Here is a 16,169-nt window from a genome sequence, read left to right on the forward strand (position 1 = left end):
AGCAGACAAAGAGACACTCAAATCCCTGCTCTGCTCCTGGTTCTGCCACTTACTAGCTGTGCAACCTTAGGTTACAACTTAACCTCTCTGACTTTCAGTTTCCTTAGCTGAAGAAAAATAGGATAAATTACGCTTTCCTTGTAGGACTGTTGTAAGTCACAAGACATGAAACATTATAAAGTGCTTGACAGATGTCAGCAATAATTACTATTTGTACTTCCAAGAGGGTGAAGTCCTCAAATTCCCAATTAAAAGAGTTCCATTTTGCTGGTGAACAAAGTGATATTGAAAAAGGGAAAAAAAAATAAAGAAAGATAAGAACTCATGGATAATTAGCAGGAACACAGACGAGAAGCCTGTGACAGTGTTACAAATAGGATCCAGGGGAGCAAACCTGAGGCCAGGGCTCATCTTTCCCGAGTCCTTCACATTTTCACAAAATAACACACATTTGTGTCTTATTTTCTGGTGTTCATTGATTCATTGTTTAATTCTTCCATGAATCCCACAGATGAACAATGACCTCATTGTGTGTTAGCTTCCGGGGAGACTGCAATAAACAAGCCCCAGACCCTGCACCCAGATCTCAGGTCCGTGGGGTAGACAGGCGCGGTTCAGGGATGAATGGAGTACTTGTGAGCACTCTGACACAGGGGATCAAGGATTCCTGGAGGTGTTGGGGGAAGGGGAGAGGGGAGCGGGCATCGGAGTACTTTAATCTGGGGTCCCCAGGGAAGGGGATCCAGGCAGAGGGAACAGCAAGGGCAAAATCACAGTCATGAAAAAAGATGTCTCATTTTGAGAAGTTCAAGTTGTCCCTCTGCTGGAGCCAAGGGTTCACACAGATAAAGTGGGCGGTGCCTGTTGGTGGGGTGGGGGTAGGGTGAGAGAGGGACAGGAAAAAAAATCAGCCCAGAGAGAGAAGCGTTGGTGCCAGAGGAGAACGTACAAGCCACGAGCCTCAAATACTTCCAGAACACACACGAACAACTATGAGTGTTGGTTATCCTCCTCCCTGTTCATCCTTCCACACCCACAGACACCCCTTCCTCCAGGAAGCCTCTCTGGCTTCCTGTGTCCCACAGCTGTCCTTTACTGTGTTGACCTGACTGCTGTGTGTCAATGGCATCATCCATCTTCCCTCCCTGGCAGCTCCTTCGGCATCCCCAGGGCCAGCACAGGACTTGGCACACCCGAGGTCCTTGGGAACATGTGTCAAATCACTCCAAGTCCCCTGGCTGCCCCAAGAGTGCTCCTCACCTGCTGAGAGGGTGATGGTGCTGAGCTTCACCCTGTAGAGGTTGCTGCGGACACGCCACTGCTGCACCATGGGGTATCCCATGGCCTCATCGTACCTGATATCTCCTGGAGGAAGAAAGAAAATGCCACGTGAGCTTGGAATTCAGCTGCTTCGCACCCAGCGCTCACCCCCAAGCTCTGGGCTCGGTTTATGGTCACCTCTTCAGTGAGCAGAGACTTGGTCTTGAGTGGACTTTCATTTTATTGGGACCCACCTCCAGACCTTACTATTCTCTCTCGCTCGAAAGTTCCTTTCCTCTCGTTTAAAGAGCAATCTCAGGTCAGCTCTACATCCCACCTAACTCCACTGGCAATTTGCCTCGGGACACTAGACATCTCTGTGTGTCTCCGTTTCTTCTGTGACCCCTGCAGCTGTCTCTGCTGACCTTGTCTCTTAGGCATGTTGTGAAGACAGTAACAGAGGTGGAAGTCCTTTGGTAACCTAGATAGTCCCTTAGGGGAGACCAGGGCTCTGCCAACTTCAGCCTGTTCATTACCTGCTGACCATTGGTGCTCTTGCACCAACTGTAACAGAGCTAAGCAGCTGCACAGAGACCACTGGAAAAGCCTAACACCTTTATTATCTGTGCCTTAATGTTGGTTGACTTCTGGGTAGACCACTGTTTCTTTTCTGTTATTTGCAGAGGCACAAGAAGGCATGGAGACATAACAACAATAACTGCTGATGTGCCCAACATTTCTTTTTTATTAATATTTATTTTTTATTTTTATTTTTATATATTTATTTTACATTTATGTGGTGCTGAGGATTGAACCCAGTGCCTTGTGCATGCTAGGTGAGCGCTCTACCACGGAGCCACAACCCCAGCCCCCAGAATTTCTTTTTTAATGTATTTTTTCCCAGAATATAAAGAAGAGTTTTCTTTATTTCTTTCTTTCTTTATTTCTTATTTTTTTTAAACCAGGTATTGAACCCAGAGGCACTTAACTACTGAGCCACATCCCCAGCTCTTTTTAATATCTTATTTAGAAACAGGGTCTCGCTGAATTGCTTAGGGCCTCACTATGTTGCAGAGGCTGGCTTTGAATTCGAAATCCTCCTGCCTCAGTTGCTGTGATTACAGGAGTGCTCAACTATACCTGGATAGACCACCATTTCTTGACATGGACATGTACATTTCAAGGAAGAGATATGTTGGCTAAACAAACTAATTCCTCAGCACCATTAATAGATGCATTTCATGCTCCATGAAGGGAGCATGCAAACTTCTTTGATCATGGGACTCCTTTCACACAGAGGGGTTCTAGAACTGATGTTGCATAGAATTCATTTGGGAAATACAGGTACACATAAAGAAAGAGAAAACACAACAAAATATTAACAAATGGTTAACTTTTGGTAGTGGGTGCCTGCAAAATTCTTGCTTTCTGTCTTATATTCATTTCCAATTTTCTAAATTTTCTACCCTAAGCTTTGCAAACTCTTCTTTATAATCTGGGGGAAAAATGCATTAGAAAAGAAATGCTGGGCACGTCAGCAGTTTTTATTATTGTTGTTATGTCTCCATGCTTTCTTATGCCTCTGCAAATAACAGACACATTTCCTATCCTCTTCTCTTGTCCCCTGGTGAGGAGGCACTTAAAGAGATATTTGATACCAAGATTAAAATGAGAATCTCACTGGAACAAATGATTTCATCCTGGACATTACGACAGTATTAAAGTTGTCCATTATTGGCAACTTTTTCTTTCCTCCTTAGCCTTTTCAGGAATAATATAATTTTTTAGAGGCTTTCATTTTAAAGTAAAATATTCATGATCCCAAAGATATGTCCACTGGAGCAAGGTGGTGTGATTATCAATTTGTCCTCTGTTTATCTATTCTGCTTCTCCTGTCCTTCCTTTGCAGAGGTTGAGGAGAAAAGGAGAGTGGGCACAGGGGTGTGGAGGGGAGGACAGGGTTTCTGACTTAGGGCAGAGAAAACAGTTTGCACAAAAAGACACGGACACAGGCCAAGGTCATCGCTGCATCCGTTATTATCTCCCTGGTCCTTCCTCCATTTCAGCCTGGAATATTCTCCAATGGAATGTCAGCCTCCTGTGGCCAAGGCTGTGGTCTGTACTATTTTCCCATCATTTGTAAAGCCTAGAACAGACTCTGGCACATAGAAGTCCCTTAGTCATTACATGTTGGCTGACGACTGACTGACAACACTTTCATTTCCATTCCTGATCATAAACCCAATCCAGGTTCTTACTTCTGGCTACCTTCTTACCTAATCTGCTCCAGGTCCTGGGGTCCTTGGGGTCCTTGGGGATAGGGATGGAATAAAGCTCTGGGGTGGGGGAGGAATCTTTCTTGGCCATTAAATAATAATAATAATAATAACAACAACAACTCTTAAACTTCAACTGTTCCTTTATTAGGAAACTGGCAAAGATCCTTGAGTCAAAACACTCATAAAAGGGTATGCCACTACCAGAGAGCCATAGCGGACCAAGCAATTTAAGTGCATAAACTCCATCTCTCACCATAATCCTGAAATTTTTGTTTTAGCCCATTTTTTTGGAAAGGGGAACTGAGACTCAAAGGGAGAAACTGATCAAGGACATACAATGGTCAAGGATTGTTCCGGGGGCCTTTCTGTTAGAACACAGTGCCTCCCCATGAACCAGGGAGAAGTCTACTCTCAGAAGTGGTAAACTGCCCACCACTGGGGTTATCCAGAGAGGGACAGTCCCTCAGCAGGGATCTTGCAGACTTGATTCCTCATCAGTAAGGGAGATTCACTTACTGAGTGAACATGGAATGTAAGTGGCAGTCCACGTTAGCTCAGAAATTCTATGATCTTAGCACAAATAAAATATGAAGAAAGGCATAGAAGTTTTTAGGCACATTTTACCAAGAACTTTTCCATCTGGGATTTCATTTGGTCTGGATCTGGGTCCCTCTTTGAAGTAGGACAGGTCAGGGAGGTGATATAACATAGAGGATAAAACAAGACTAGGCTCAACCCCGACATATCTGTAGACAGCCAGGGGCCTTGGAGAACTTACACATGGGACAATGCACAAAAAGATCTGGGCCCCCTGCAGGCCCTGCCCCCAGGTGCATGTTCTCCTCTAGCTATGCCTTTTACCTGACAGCTCAACAGAAGTAAGCCTAAGGTCTCCCAGAGCTTGCAAGTGATAGGGAGGATTCAAAACCCAAGTCAGCCACATTGCAGGGTCTTCCCTGGGGCCCAATTACCACCTAAGTGAGAGAGCTCCTTTATCCAATGGGATGACCATTCTCCTTACAAAGTGGATGCCACCCAATTACTGTATCACAAAGCCCCAAATAGCTTAGGAAAGCCCCCATCCTATAAGCAGGAGAGGAAGACAAGAAGGAGTAGAAAGGCAATCTGTAATGATGCAAAAAATGGGAAGCCTCAGGAGAACTCACATAAGACATATTTCCAGTAAGCAGGGGGAGAGAGGTTTGGGTATGTGAGAGCTGCAGAATGGAGTGGAAAGGACAAAGTACTTGGTGCTGTGGCATCAGGGTCTAGTCCTGGCCGTATGCTGGGTCACCTTCAGCTGGTCCTCACCTTTCTGAGCCTACATTCCTTATCTAGCAAATGGGGAAATTACTCTCGATCGCTCTGGCTCGTCTACAAAAACCAGTTGTGTAACTCCAGTGCTTTCAAGAGCCAGGGGCTCTTATTGGACAGTACACTGATTTCATGTTAGAAGGATTTAAAATTGAGCCTAGAAAACAAATACTGAAGGTAAAATAAAACACAAATCAGAAAATTGTCAGAAGAGTGGAACAGGTTTTGATGGACACAGCGGCAAAGGCCTCAGTGAGAATGGTTGAAAGGTTGTTCCTATTCTCAGAGAGGCGCCTGCCTGTCCTTGAAGACTGCTCTGGCCCAGAGCCCTGGTCTCAGCAAAGCCCCCCATTCTACATTGCTTGCAGTGGAGCCCAAGAAATGGAGCCCACCCCATCCTCTTGAAGGAGAAGGTCTGGCTGGGCCCCTCTTAAATCTGCTGATACCACCTGGAGGCCAGGCGTGCGCTCAGGGAACCTGGGGAGGCTCTGGCACGTGTGTCTTACCAGTGAGCAGCTGGAGGTCCGGGAGGGGCTCGGAGAGGACCCCCCTGCACTGCTCCTCCACAGGTAGCGGGATCACCAACAGCCCGTCGGCCAGCTGGGGGAAGTCCTTGATGAAGTTGTTCTCCCTGTGGAGAGGAGCAGAGAGACCACCACGTTGAAGGAGCAAGTGGAGCCGCTGGGGGCTGCAGGGCCAGCGGGCAGGTGGCTGGTGGTCAGAAGCACTCATGGCTGGGTGGCTTCCTGTGACACCTCTGGCTTCCTGAATCCCAGATCTGAGGACACAGAGCTCAAGACAAGGTTTAAATCCTGGCCCAACCACTGATGGCCTGTGTCCCAGCAAGCTATTGTATCCCTTGGAACCTTGGTTTCCTTGTCTATAAAGTAGACCTAGATTTCAGGGCTGTTGTAGACACTTAAGGGAATAAAGCTGCCCATTGCTGAAGACATCCTCTGGTGCTCTAGAAACTGCATAGTTGGCTGGTCACTGTCCTGTGCACACGCAATAACAAAATTGACCAGGATGAGGGAGAACCAAGAAGAACATGGAGTGTTTGAAGACCAAGACTAGAGAAGGAAGGCTTGGGGAAGTAGACGTTGGTTAAGGTAGCAGGGCCCTGAGAGATATTTGACACATGGGGAAACTGAGGCTTGGAGAAGGGAGTGACTTGCTCATGATAACCCGTGGGTTACTCAATCTCTGGTCTCCCGATTCCCAGGCTAATGCTCTTCCCCTGCCATTACCTCTTAGGAACCTCCCTCCATCCCCGTCCTGAGGGTTAATCCCAGGAAACAGAAGTCAGACCCCTGGAGGAATGAGCCCTCAACAGAGGACAGTGGTGACAGAGCAGAACAGGGAGGCTTCATCCCGCTAGACAACAGACCTCCCTCAATCCCAACAGCCTGCTGAGAGAGTTGGGGAGCTTGCTGTTACTGGGGGTGTGCAAGCAGGCACCCTGATAACCAGTTGGCATGGACGGTATGAAGGGCATGTCCGCATTAAATCTGACTTGGGAGGTCACTTCATAGTCAGAGATGCTCCGAGTTAGAGACACTAATTATAATTTAGAGAGGGAGGGGGAGGGGGAGGAAAAGAACAAAAGGAGGAGGATGTTTATCACTTCATTTTGCCACCTGGAAGGGGCGACCTTGAAATGAAAATCAGAAAGACGAACACGAAAATATGCGACACCCAAGCAGTGCCTTTGAAGCCCGGACCTCAGGCTGTTCAAAAGCAGCTGTGACAGTGTCAGGTGGCCTAGGTCACCTTCCTGTCTGTCCTACACATCTCCACTCCATGCTCCAGGCACCTTGGAGGCTCATCACCAAGTCACCCGTTTAGAGAACATGTTCTCCATGTCTGCGTCCAGAGGAGGTGGCATTATGACCATCTGCAGCGTCACCAGCATCACCATCACTGTCTTTGTTACTGTCCTCTCTATTATTTACAGCATCCTTCTAATTTGCTAGGATTAAATCTAAAGTTTATCACTTAATCTTCACATGAACCCCCCCCCCCAAGGTGGATATTATTATCTTTAAATTACAGGTGAGTGACAATGAGATTCTGAGTTAACAGGGATAGTTAATAGAGATATTTGAAAGGGTCCCCGATTGGAACCCAGTCTGGCTCCGCCTGGGGCTACTTGCCCAGGACATGATTATGCATCATGGTGAGTTTCTAGGTCTACACCTGCCATTTAAGCAAGCTCTTTGGTGGGCGGCATGTCTATCTGTAGAACCATTCTTGCTTATGCCTGTGGTTAGATGTGAACCTGGGTTCCACCCAGGTGGTTGCTCATGGGTTTTTCTGCCAATCTGGGTGCATGGAAAGCAATGTGAATAGAAAAGACAGCCTTCTGGGTAACGGAAGTGCCACCATGTGTCATGCAACAGCAGCCAGAGCTAAAGGGACCGAATTTCCTCATGCCTCCCTTGTAATCTTTCCTCAGCTGTGTGGTGGGATGGAGGGGTATTCCAGGCCCTCTCCAGTTAAGAAGCACCTGCTGAGCACGTAATCGGGGAGGAGCTGAGGGCTGGGTGCTAATGACACAGAGAGAGACTGGATTCATTTCTTGTCCTCCATATGTTCCCAGCCTATCCAGGGAGACACAAATCAGCCATGCAGTACAGTCACTGGAGCTGACTATCAGGAATCAAGATGGGCTTGATGCTTCCGTGCAAAAGTCCCTTCCTTTTGAGACCCACACACTTGTTTTCTGGGTAGGAGAGACCAGGTGTTGGGAGGTGGTGATGGCTCTGGACACTGGGCTTCCATTCTGCCCACATGGCTTCCTAGCTGAGTAACCTGGAGGAAAGGACCCCAAACTCAATTTTCTTGTCTGGAAAAGGGGGATCAAAAAAGCTACACAATCTGCTTAGTGGAGTAATTATGACTTTACTGAACACCTATTATGCACCAGGTGCAGTCGTAAGTACTTCGCATTTAATCTTCACCCAATCCTATGAAGTGGATGCTATGAAGATTCCCAGTTTAAGGATTAAAAATATGAAGCACAAAGGAGTTGTATCAACACCCGGAGCCATGCAGCTGGGAAGTAGGAGGGCCCAAGTAGTCTGGCGGCAGAGTCCACATTCCTGCATCCTGCTCAGATGCAGGATGCTAAAAGTCCTCTCCACAGTAGATACAGGGTGTCCAAGTAGGAAGGGCATAGCAACTATGGATGCACTGAGCCCAGTTAGGCTGCTGCTAAGAGAAGAGGCCTCAGGTTCATTGCAACCTGACTGCACCATGGCTCTGTGCTCAATGTGACCTCACGGATCTTTATGTCAACATCACGAGCTGGGTGTGATTATACTCCCCCTCACCCCATTTAAGCAACAGGGGAATGAAGGTTCCGCAAGATGAAGTTATATTTGTGGATTTCCACGCTGAGTGTATTTGGTAAACACATTCTGAGGGCAAATCTACCCTTTTCACTTCCCCATCCAGGAGTCTCCATTTTAAATCTTCTATGGAAATCTTCTATTTCTAAGTGCAGTGTAGGGAAGATAATACTGCCCTCGCTCCAATCACACTCCCGTCCTCCAATTCCTCTGCTTTCTGGCCAAATCATTTTTGTTCTATAAGACAATGTGACCCCAAATGAACGGTGGAAGGAAGCACAGCAGACAGGGGCCTGGCCCTGGTGCCCCTTCTTGGGTGAAGGTTTTCCTTCTGAGCTTCCAGGAAGCAGGGAGGGATTTGGGGAAGCACACGAGGAGGGAGAAGATGGAAGGGAGGGAGTTACTGGCTAGTGCACACGGCTGGGAGGGAGAAAGGCAGGGGAGGTTGAAGCCCTGAGTAACTATTACAACTATTACAGTCCCCCAGGTCCTGGGTCCCTTGCCGGCCGCCTCAGTGATGCCTCGTCCTGCATGGCCTCTGCCAGCAGAGGGCGCCCAGGGCCTTCACATAAATCAGATCTTTGGGAGGCAACATGTAGCTGGGAAAAGCAGTGCTGGGAAAGTTCTGCTGAGTCCATGACCTCAGAAGGAAATACCAACAGCAGCTTCAGAATCCACCCACTTGGGGAAGGTGTCCAGGGAGCTGGCAGGATGCTGGATTAAACTCAGGTGGTCAGAAACTGCTCTCTTTCTCAAATCTCCTGTGCATGTATGTGTGTGTATAGTAAGGACTATTAGGAGACAAGGGGCCCAGTTCAAAAACCACTTCTTCCATGATGCCAGTCCAATTTTACCCAGTTTGAATAAGTCTTTCCTATCTCCTTTCTCTCTCATTTGTGAATAGATTCCTGAAGTGGACTTAGGATCTGGTGGTAGAATGTGCCTGGGCTTAGATGTCATACAGACATAAAAACAAATTCTGGCTGTGGTTGGGGTCACTTCATTTCTACAAGCCTTTGTAACTTCATCTGCAAAATGGTACTCCTTTAGTTTAAGAAGTTGGGAGAAGGATTTATATAAAGTTACTTTTAGTTAATGGCAGTTTCTTTTCTTGAATCCCATGAAGATTCTGAATCACTTAGAGGGTCTTGGAGAGTCCAGTACTATGCCTGGATCACAGCATTGGCCTCTGAGCATGTGCCGAAACATGTGTGGAGTTGAGGGGCCTCTACCTCCAACACCACTTGCACATCACCTGTAAGCAAGCAAATCCTGCAGTCCAACAAGAACACACTCACCATGCCAAGCTTCCTTCTGATCAGCCATGCTTACAAGAACAAACAAGATGTGGCTGCCTTTCCCACCCTCCCCCACCCTTTCCCAGGCATTCCCTCTCTCCCTCCCCCTCTTAAGAATATGTGTGAGTATTCTGGATACATTAATATACAGCAACCAGCACGCAAGAGCCATCACCCTCAGTTCTGGGGAAAATTAGCATTTAAATTGAGGTATTTCTGAGAGGTAAATCACCCTGGATCAGCCAGGCTGTCTGCAGCCTTCTCTTACTTGGGAGAAGCTGGGAGCCGTGGTCTGAGAGCTGTTCGGTGCTCAGGGCTCATTCTCCCTACCTGTCTCTCTGGCTCTTCCCAGGCTGCCCAGAGCCTCCCAAATGGATCACCTCAAACTCCTAATGCTGAGGAGGGCCTCTGCCTCACTTGGAAACTATGCCCCATCCCTCATCTTCAACTGAACTGAGTCTTGTGCCAAGTGAGAGGTGTGACTTAGATCTGGTGTCCTTCGTAAACAGGGCGTTGGGAGATCTGTATCTCACCTGGTCTCTGCTACCCTGGCTGTATGATATGAGGAAGCCACCTACCTCCTCTGGAACTGAGTCGGGGGAGAGGGAGGAGCTAGTGCACAATGTCTGTGGGAACCCTGGCTACAGGATGCAGAGCTAGAGTTGGTGCTGTTCTCTGGGTGCTGGGTCTTCAGGGTCTGGCAGTGACAATAAAAGGATGCTAATACTTGCTCCTGCAAGCCCACTCTGAAGCTGTGCCCTTCCAGGGGAGCCAGATCATAGGGCTCTTAATTACAGATCTTAGTTGAAGGCATTCTTCCCTTCACCTTCCATTCATCCAACCATCTTTCCTATCACGTGCCAGGCATTGGAAAGGAACAATCAAAAATTATGTGACTGTTCTGTCATTCACTTAATACAACACACACATGTGTGCAAATTCTTACTACATGTATGCAAGGTTAATGATATTTTTGAAAATGTGAAAACAATGCGTTTCTCACTCCCCAGAATCACATGTGTCTGTAACATGCTGAAGTAATCACGGTCAGCCCTTTGGCAAAAGAGCAGATTCCAGCCAGAAAAGAAGGGGCTCACTGCTTCGCACCTCAGCGCTGCCTGTGTAGTACCTCCAGCCAGGCTGTGCTGAGGGTAAAGGTCCCCTTCTATATCAAAAGCCAGGCCGGACCAACTCAGATCATTGTTTTTACTTTACTATACAGACTGCAGAGTGTGTTCCTCAGGGGAGTTCTTACCAGATAGGGAAACACATAAAAAAAAAACCCTTCTTTCTGCTACTAGTGCTGCAAGAAATTGCTGAAGAGAAAGGTCAAGAGACTAAGAGTTCAGATGTAAGCATCCCAACAACCCCTCTTTTGGCCTTTTGGAAGTGAAAACACCTCCATTTACAAACACCCAGAGAGGAAGTGAAGTCAACAAATGTTTAAGACACAAACAAGAGAGTGGGAAAAATCTTGGGGCAGGTGATCCAGGGCATTGAGGTTTGTTCCCCCAGAATCAGGGCATTTTTCTGGGGGATTTTGTAAGCCCCTTCCTTTTATAAGTCAATGAAAATTCACAGGAGAGTCAGCACTAGGTAAGGAAAGGGGCTTAAAGTCAGCATCTTAAGTTCTATATCCACAGCATAAAAGGGGTAAAGCTGTCAGGACTTCTTAGCACAGCACCCTGCTTCAGTGGAGACTGACACAGTGCAGGAGGTCAGCATGTAACACCTAGTGACCTTGGACTTTGGTAGTGAGTTCTAACCTACTGCCCCTCTCAAAGACTACTTACAACTCCTTATCACAATGGATACCAGTGCAAGGGCTCAAACAAGAAATCACATGGTGTTTTCTGTACCACACGTGCAGCAACACCTCCCCACAGGAATGGGGAGACAGCTTGACAAGAGAGACACAGGCTGGTAGGGAGTTCAACTTCGAATGAACTAAATGTTTACTCTACATAGAAGGTTTTATATCCCTAATTGGAAAGTAGAAATACTTTTTTATTTTCTGTTAGTGGCATGAAAACTTGAGGGAATGATCATGCTTGCCTGCTGCAGAAAATGAAGACGACAGTGTTTTGCATATTGAGTGGTAGCAAAAAAATATTTGAACCCTTGACTGTAAACAAATGGTTATAGGTCAGAGTGGAAAAGTTTAAGGTTTACAGGGGAAGTTCATGGACCAAAAGAGTACAGAGGCGGAGCACTTGATGGAGACTAGAAGTGAGTCTTGAAGGGTTAGGAGGCATTAGCCAGGGAGAGGGCAAGGAAAGGGGATGGGGTAGGGTCCAGACAGAAAGAATAGCATGTGAAATGGTCAAAAGGGGGTGGTTTGGGGAATAGCATGCTCACATGGTACATTCTGAAAATTCAAAGGAACTAAGATGTAAGATGGCAAAGCACTGAGTGAAAATCAGGAAGGGGTAAAGAAGGATCAGATTTTATGGGTCTTCTAAGTGATGCTGCAGAATATGGGCTTTATTCTGAGGGCAAGGAGACCCACTGCAGGGTTTTCTGCAGGAATGTAATTCCATCCAACTGGAAAGCTCATCAGGCTACAGGCTGGAAGATGAACTGGAAACAAAACAAAAAGCAAGGCTGCGTGTATTGACCATGGTCAAAAAACAGACTAGTTTGCAAGGGTCCACCCCAGAAGTCCACAATCGGTCTTCTTTCTGCTCTACTAGCATCATCAGTCCATCTCTGTCTCACTGCTATCTGTGACACTTGCTGAAAGATGGTCAGATCTCAAGCCACAGTCTCTGCTGCCCTTGGCATTTCAGACAAGCTCAGTCACCTCCAGGATGAAGGCCCTCTCAGCTGCCATTTCTTCTTTGGCACAATGGACACAATGTGACTCCCACCTCCCAGGTGGTTTCAAGGATCATGGCTGCTAAGTCACTTCACTAGCTGCACAATGACCCACCTGTATTGGGTTGTTCTAATCACAGCAATGCCCCAAGAAATGAGAAGCATCATCTTCCCTACTGATACTGGTAATTAAATCCAGGGTTGCATACATGCTAGGCGAGCACTCTGCCACTGAGCGCTATCCTCAGATTCTTTTGTTTTATTTTGAGACAGGATCTCCCTAAGTTGACCAGGCTCTCTTCTGACTTGTGAGCCTCATGTCTCAGCCTCTCAAGTAGTTGGGGTTACAGGGGTGTGCTACCCTACCTGGCCACTACTGCCATTTGATAGGAGAAAAGACAGAGGCAGGGAAGAGAAGTGACTTATTCAAGAGTTCCCAGGTTTGAATTTTTTTGCAGAACCTGGATTGGCTGCCCAACTTTCATCTTGATCCCCCACCTACACCCCAATCTGTATTCATGGCCATGCCCCACTTCACCACCTGACAACCTTCCTGAATTGCAAACGCCTTTCAAAGTACCAGTTAGGCTTGATTTTTCTTCACAGTTTCATGATCCTCTTGAGAACTTTCCGGACACACTTCAAGGTGTCATCTCCTCTGGGAAGTTGACCCTGGACCCCTTCTTTGGAAGCAATGTCTCTCTGCATTCACAAAACTCAACTCTGGTCTGATCTCAAGATCACTCGCTCTGCTGGGGATGACTGTGCTCTGTGTGTCTGCCTCCTGTGTCAGATGGTGGGGTTCTCTGTCACAGGGATTTGGCTGGTTCTCCTCAGTGCCCTCCTCCCTCCACAGTCTGACTCCAGGGTCTGGAACAGGCTGTCAGGGGCTAGAAGGAAATTCTCCTTCAAAGAATAGCCTGACAGCCCCCTGGGAGACATCCTGCAGCTACCTATCTCCCTGGAACATCCTGTGGTTATCAGGATCACCAGACATCTTGCAGCTGGCAGTTTTACCACCCACATCCAGCAATTGCTGATTAGAGAGCTTCCCCATCCCCAGCATATAAATACCCCTGTGTGAACAATAAAAGTTTGCAGCTTGATCAGAACTCCTGTCTTGCTGTCATCCTTTCGTGTCTCTTGTCCCTTCATTCCTGCCCATCTAGGTTTGCTGCCCATGTTGTTGATGTGTCCTGCCTGACGGGACAACAAGCACCATGCATAATAGCCTTCTGCTCTGGTTGAGGCCACTGTCCCCTCTCATAGATACTACTGCAACAGCCTGTTAACTATGCCCTCTGCGTTCAGCCTTGCCCTCCCCAATTTTTACCATCATGTGAAGAGAAAGATTTTCTAAAAAGAAAGTCCTGAGCAAATGTGTCATTGGACCTCTGTGTTAATGTTCAATTACTGCCAAAACAAAACACCATAAACCTAGTTGCTTAAAACAACATAAGCCTACTATCTTAGAGCTCTAGAGCCCTGTCAGTCAGAAGTCCATCAGGGACTTCTTGGCTAAAACCAAGGTGTTGGAAAGCCTGCATTCTTTCTGGAGACTCTAGAGGAGAATCAATTCCCTTGCAATCTCCTGCAGATTGAGGCTGCCCACATTCCTTGGCTCATGGTTTATTTCCTCCATGTTCAAGGCTAGTCAAGGCAAATCAAATCCTTCTCACATCACCCACTCTGACCTCATCCTCTGCCTCCATCTTCCACTTTAAGGACCCTGGTGATTACGTCAGGACTGGGTGGACACTCCAGGATAATCTCTCTCTAAATAAGCTGATCAGAAATCTTATTCCACCTGCCCATTTACTGCTTCCTTTGCCACATCAGGCGACCTATTCACAGGTTTCAGGAATTAGGACATGGACATCTTGGGGCCACTGTGCCCACTCCACTATGGTGTCTGTTTGTCTGTCTGTCTCTCTTTTTCCTTCTTGCAGGGAGACTTTGTCACTGTTTCTCACTGCATTCCACGGTGCCTGTTCTGCCCCTCTGCTAGCATTTTTACCCTGAACTGTTGTTCCTGGTCACTGCCTGTCTTGGTCACTAGACGATGGGTGTATGAAGGCAAGGACCCTATTGGTCTTCTTCACTGCTATACATTCAGCCCCAATGCAGTAGCTGAAGCATGCACCAGGGGCTCCGTAAGTGCTTATTCAGTGAATGAATGAACACCTCTTAGCCAAATGGGAGTGTGGGGGAGGCAATCAATTCAGCAGTGGCACATCAATCTCCTCCCATTGGGACTGGGTCATTATCTTAGTCATCTGTACCTCCCTTCCCATCCCTTTCTTCTCTAGGTATCCAGCACAGGAACAACAAGGACTGTTTTTATAGCTAATATCAACTGATTGTTTACAATGTGCTAGACATTATTCCAAGGGCTTTTACACATATTATCTTATTTCACACTCACAATAATACTGAGTGATAAATATTCTCATAATTTTTTTTTTTTTTTTTAATGAAGGTACAGGGACTTAAAAGAGGTCAAATGCAGAGAAGCTACAAGCTGGGTTTTGAACAGTGTTAACTCCATGGTCTTTGAAACTATGCAAAAATATGCTAGCGAGTGTTTAAATTTGCTCACAAATGAAAGGTTGACTTGTTGAAAATACCAGTGTGGGAGCAACATGGCGGCGAGAGGGGAGGCAGCACTTTCAGTACCTCCTCAACAAAGGGGTCAGAGAGACGCATGGATACGCTTAGATATGACCTGCTGAGAAACTCCTAGCAAAATTCCACTAAAGAGAGACCGGCCGGGAATTGGAAGGATTTTTGGAGGTGACAGTCTGCGCTAGACGAGTGAATCTCCGCCACGCAGCGCAGAGGTCCAGACCCGCCAGCCGCTGCCCGCGCGACTCGGCGACTGTCGGCTGCCTGCACGCGGCCCGCGTCAGGGCGGATAGCCTCCGAGGCGCAGCGCAGCAGGAGCGGTGTAGGGACTCTAGGAAGAGGTCTCTCGCCAAGCCTTCATGAAATAGCAAACTGGGAGCTGAAACCAACCAGAGACGGACCAGTCCCACCCCTCCCTTCGGACACTCTGGCAAGGAGCCTGGGGCCTGCCATAGCAGAGTGGTGACATCACCAGAGTTCCCCGACAGAATTCCTTCCCAGCGGAATCCACATTAGCAGGTGTGTGACTCCCACCCCCCCCAGATACAAGCAGCCAGGAAACCACCGGGGGCGTGTCTGTAGGGAAGCAGAGGGGACTCCAGATCCCCACCTCCCCTTAACACCAGCGGCGACACCCAAGATCTTAGCCGCCAGTTTCTGGGGGCGTGCCCACCAAAGGGGTCCTGAAAAATTTAACTGTTGGTTCCCAGATCACCCCACCACAGCACTGGGGCTTAATTGAATGACAGAGAGGGTGTTCATCGTTCGGGATATAGGACACGCGGTGGGCTGCAAGTGTAATCAGATCCTTGGGGAACCGCCTCTGGTGAACAGGACCTGGCTGGCTGGCTGGGAGGAGGAACAGGGGGAGGGGCCGGATAAGTGAAAGGGCTCTGGACTAACAGGATTGAGAGACTCCCAGGAGCCACCGTACAGGGATTTCTGTCAGCACATAGAGGGCAGAAGCTCAGCTCAGAGGGCACAGCTCCGCCTATTGGAAGAGAAGAAAATGGGATTCAGCCATAGAACAGGGGATGCCAGCATGGCAGAGATCTGATGTCATCGGAGAGCGGCCGAGGAGAAACCTTCATTGGTGCCAGCGGCGACGGAAACAGTTGGTCCCCTGGTAGGGAGGGTGAGTCACAGATACCCGAGTCTCTCTCGCTTTGTCGTTGAGCCAGAGGCGAGGAGAGGGGCCGCCGCCCACGCCCGCAAGGTAGGAAGAC

The 16,169-nt window shown here is 47.8% G+C and overlaps 1 protein-coding gene across 5 annotated transcripts in view; it reads right to left on the bottom strand.

Moving 5' to 3' along the window:
• The window catches only part of Astn2 (astrotactin 2), an 848,095-nt gene that overhangs the window by 234,802 nt on the left and 597,124 nt on the right, over positions 1 to 16,169 (bottom strand). For all 5 annotated transcript variants that reach the window (XM_046451532.2, XM_046451529.2, XM_046451531.2 and 2 more), the window contains 2 exons: positions 5,360 to 5,484; positions 1,261 to 1,365 (listed from right to left, as the gene is read on the bottom strand). In XM_046451532.2, the coding sequence (XP_046307488.1) occupies positions 1,261 to 1,365; positions 5,360 to 5,484 (230 nt within the window). The remainder of the gene's footprint in view (positions 1 to 1,260; positions 1,366 to 5,359; positions 5,485 to 16,169) is intronic.

This window comes from Marmota monax, unplaced genomic scaffold (assembly GCF_021218885.2).
Source record: "Marmota monax isolate L192 unplaced genomic scaffold, Marmota_monax_Labrador192_F-V1.1 WCK01_AAM20220418_F8-fsc00020, whole genome shotgun sequence".
Taxonomy (NCBI): Eukaryota; Metazoa; Chordata; class Mammalia; order Rodentia; family Sciuridae; genus Marmota; species Marmota monax.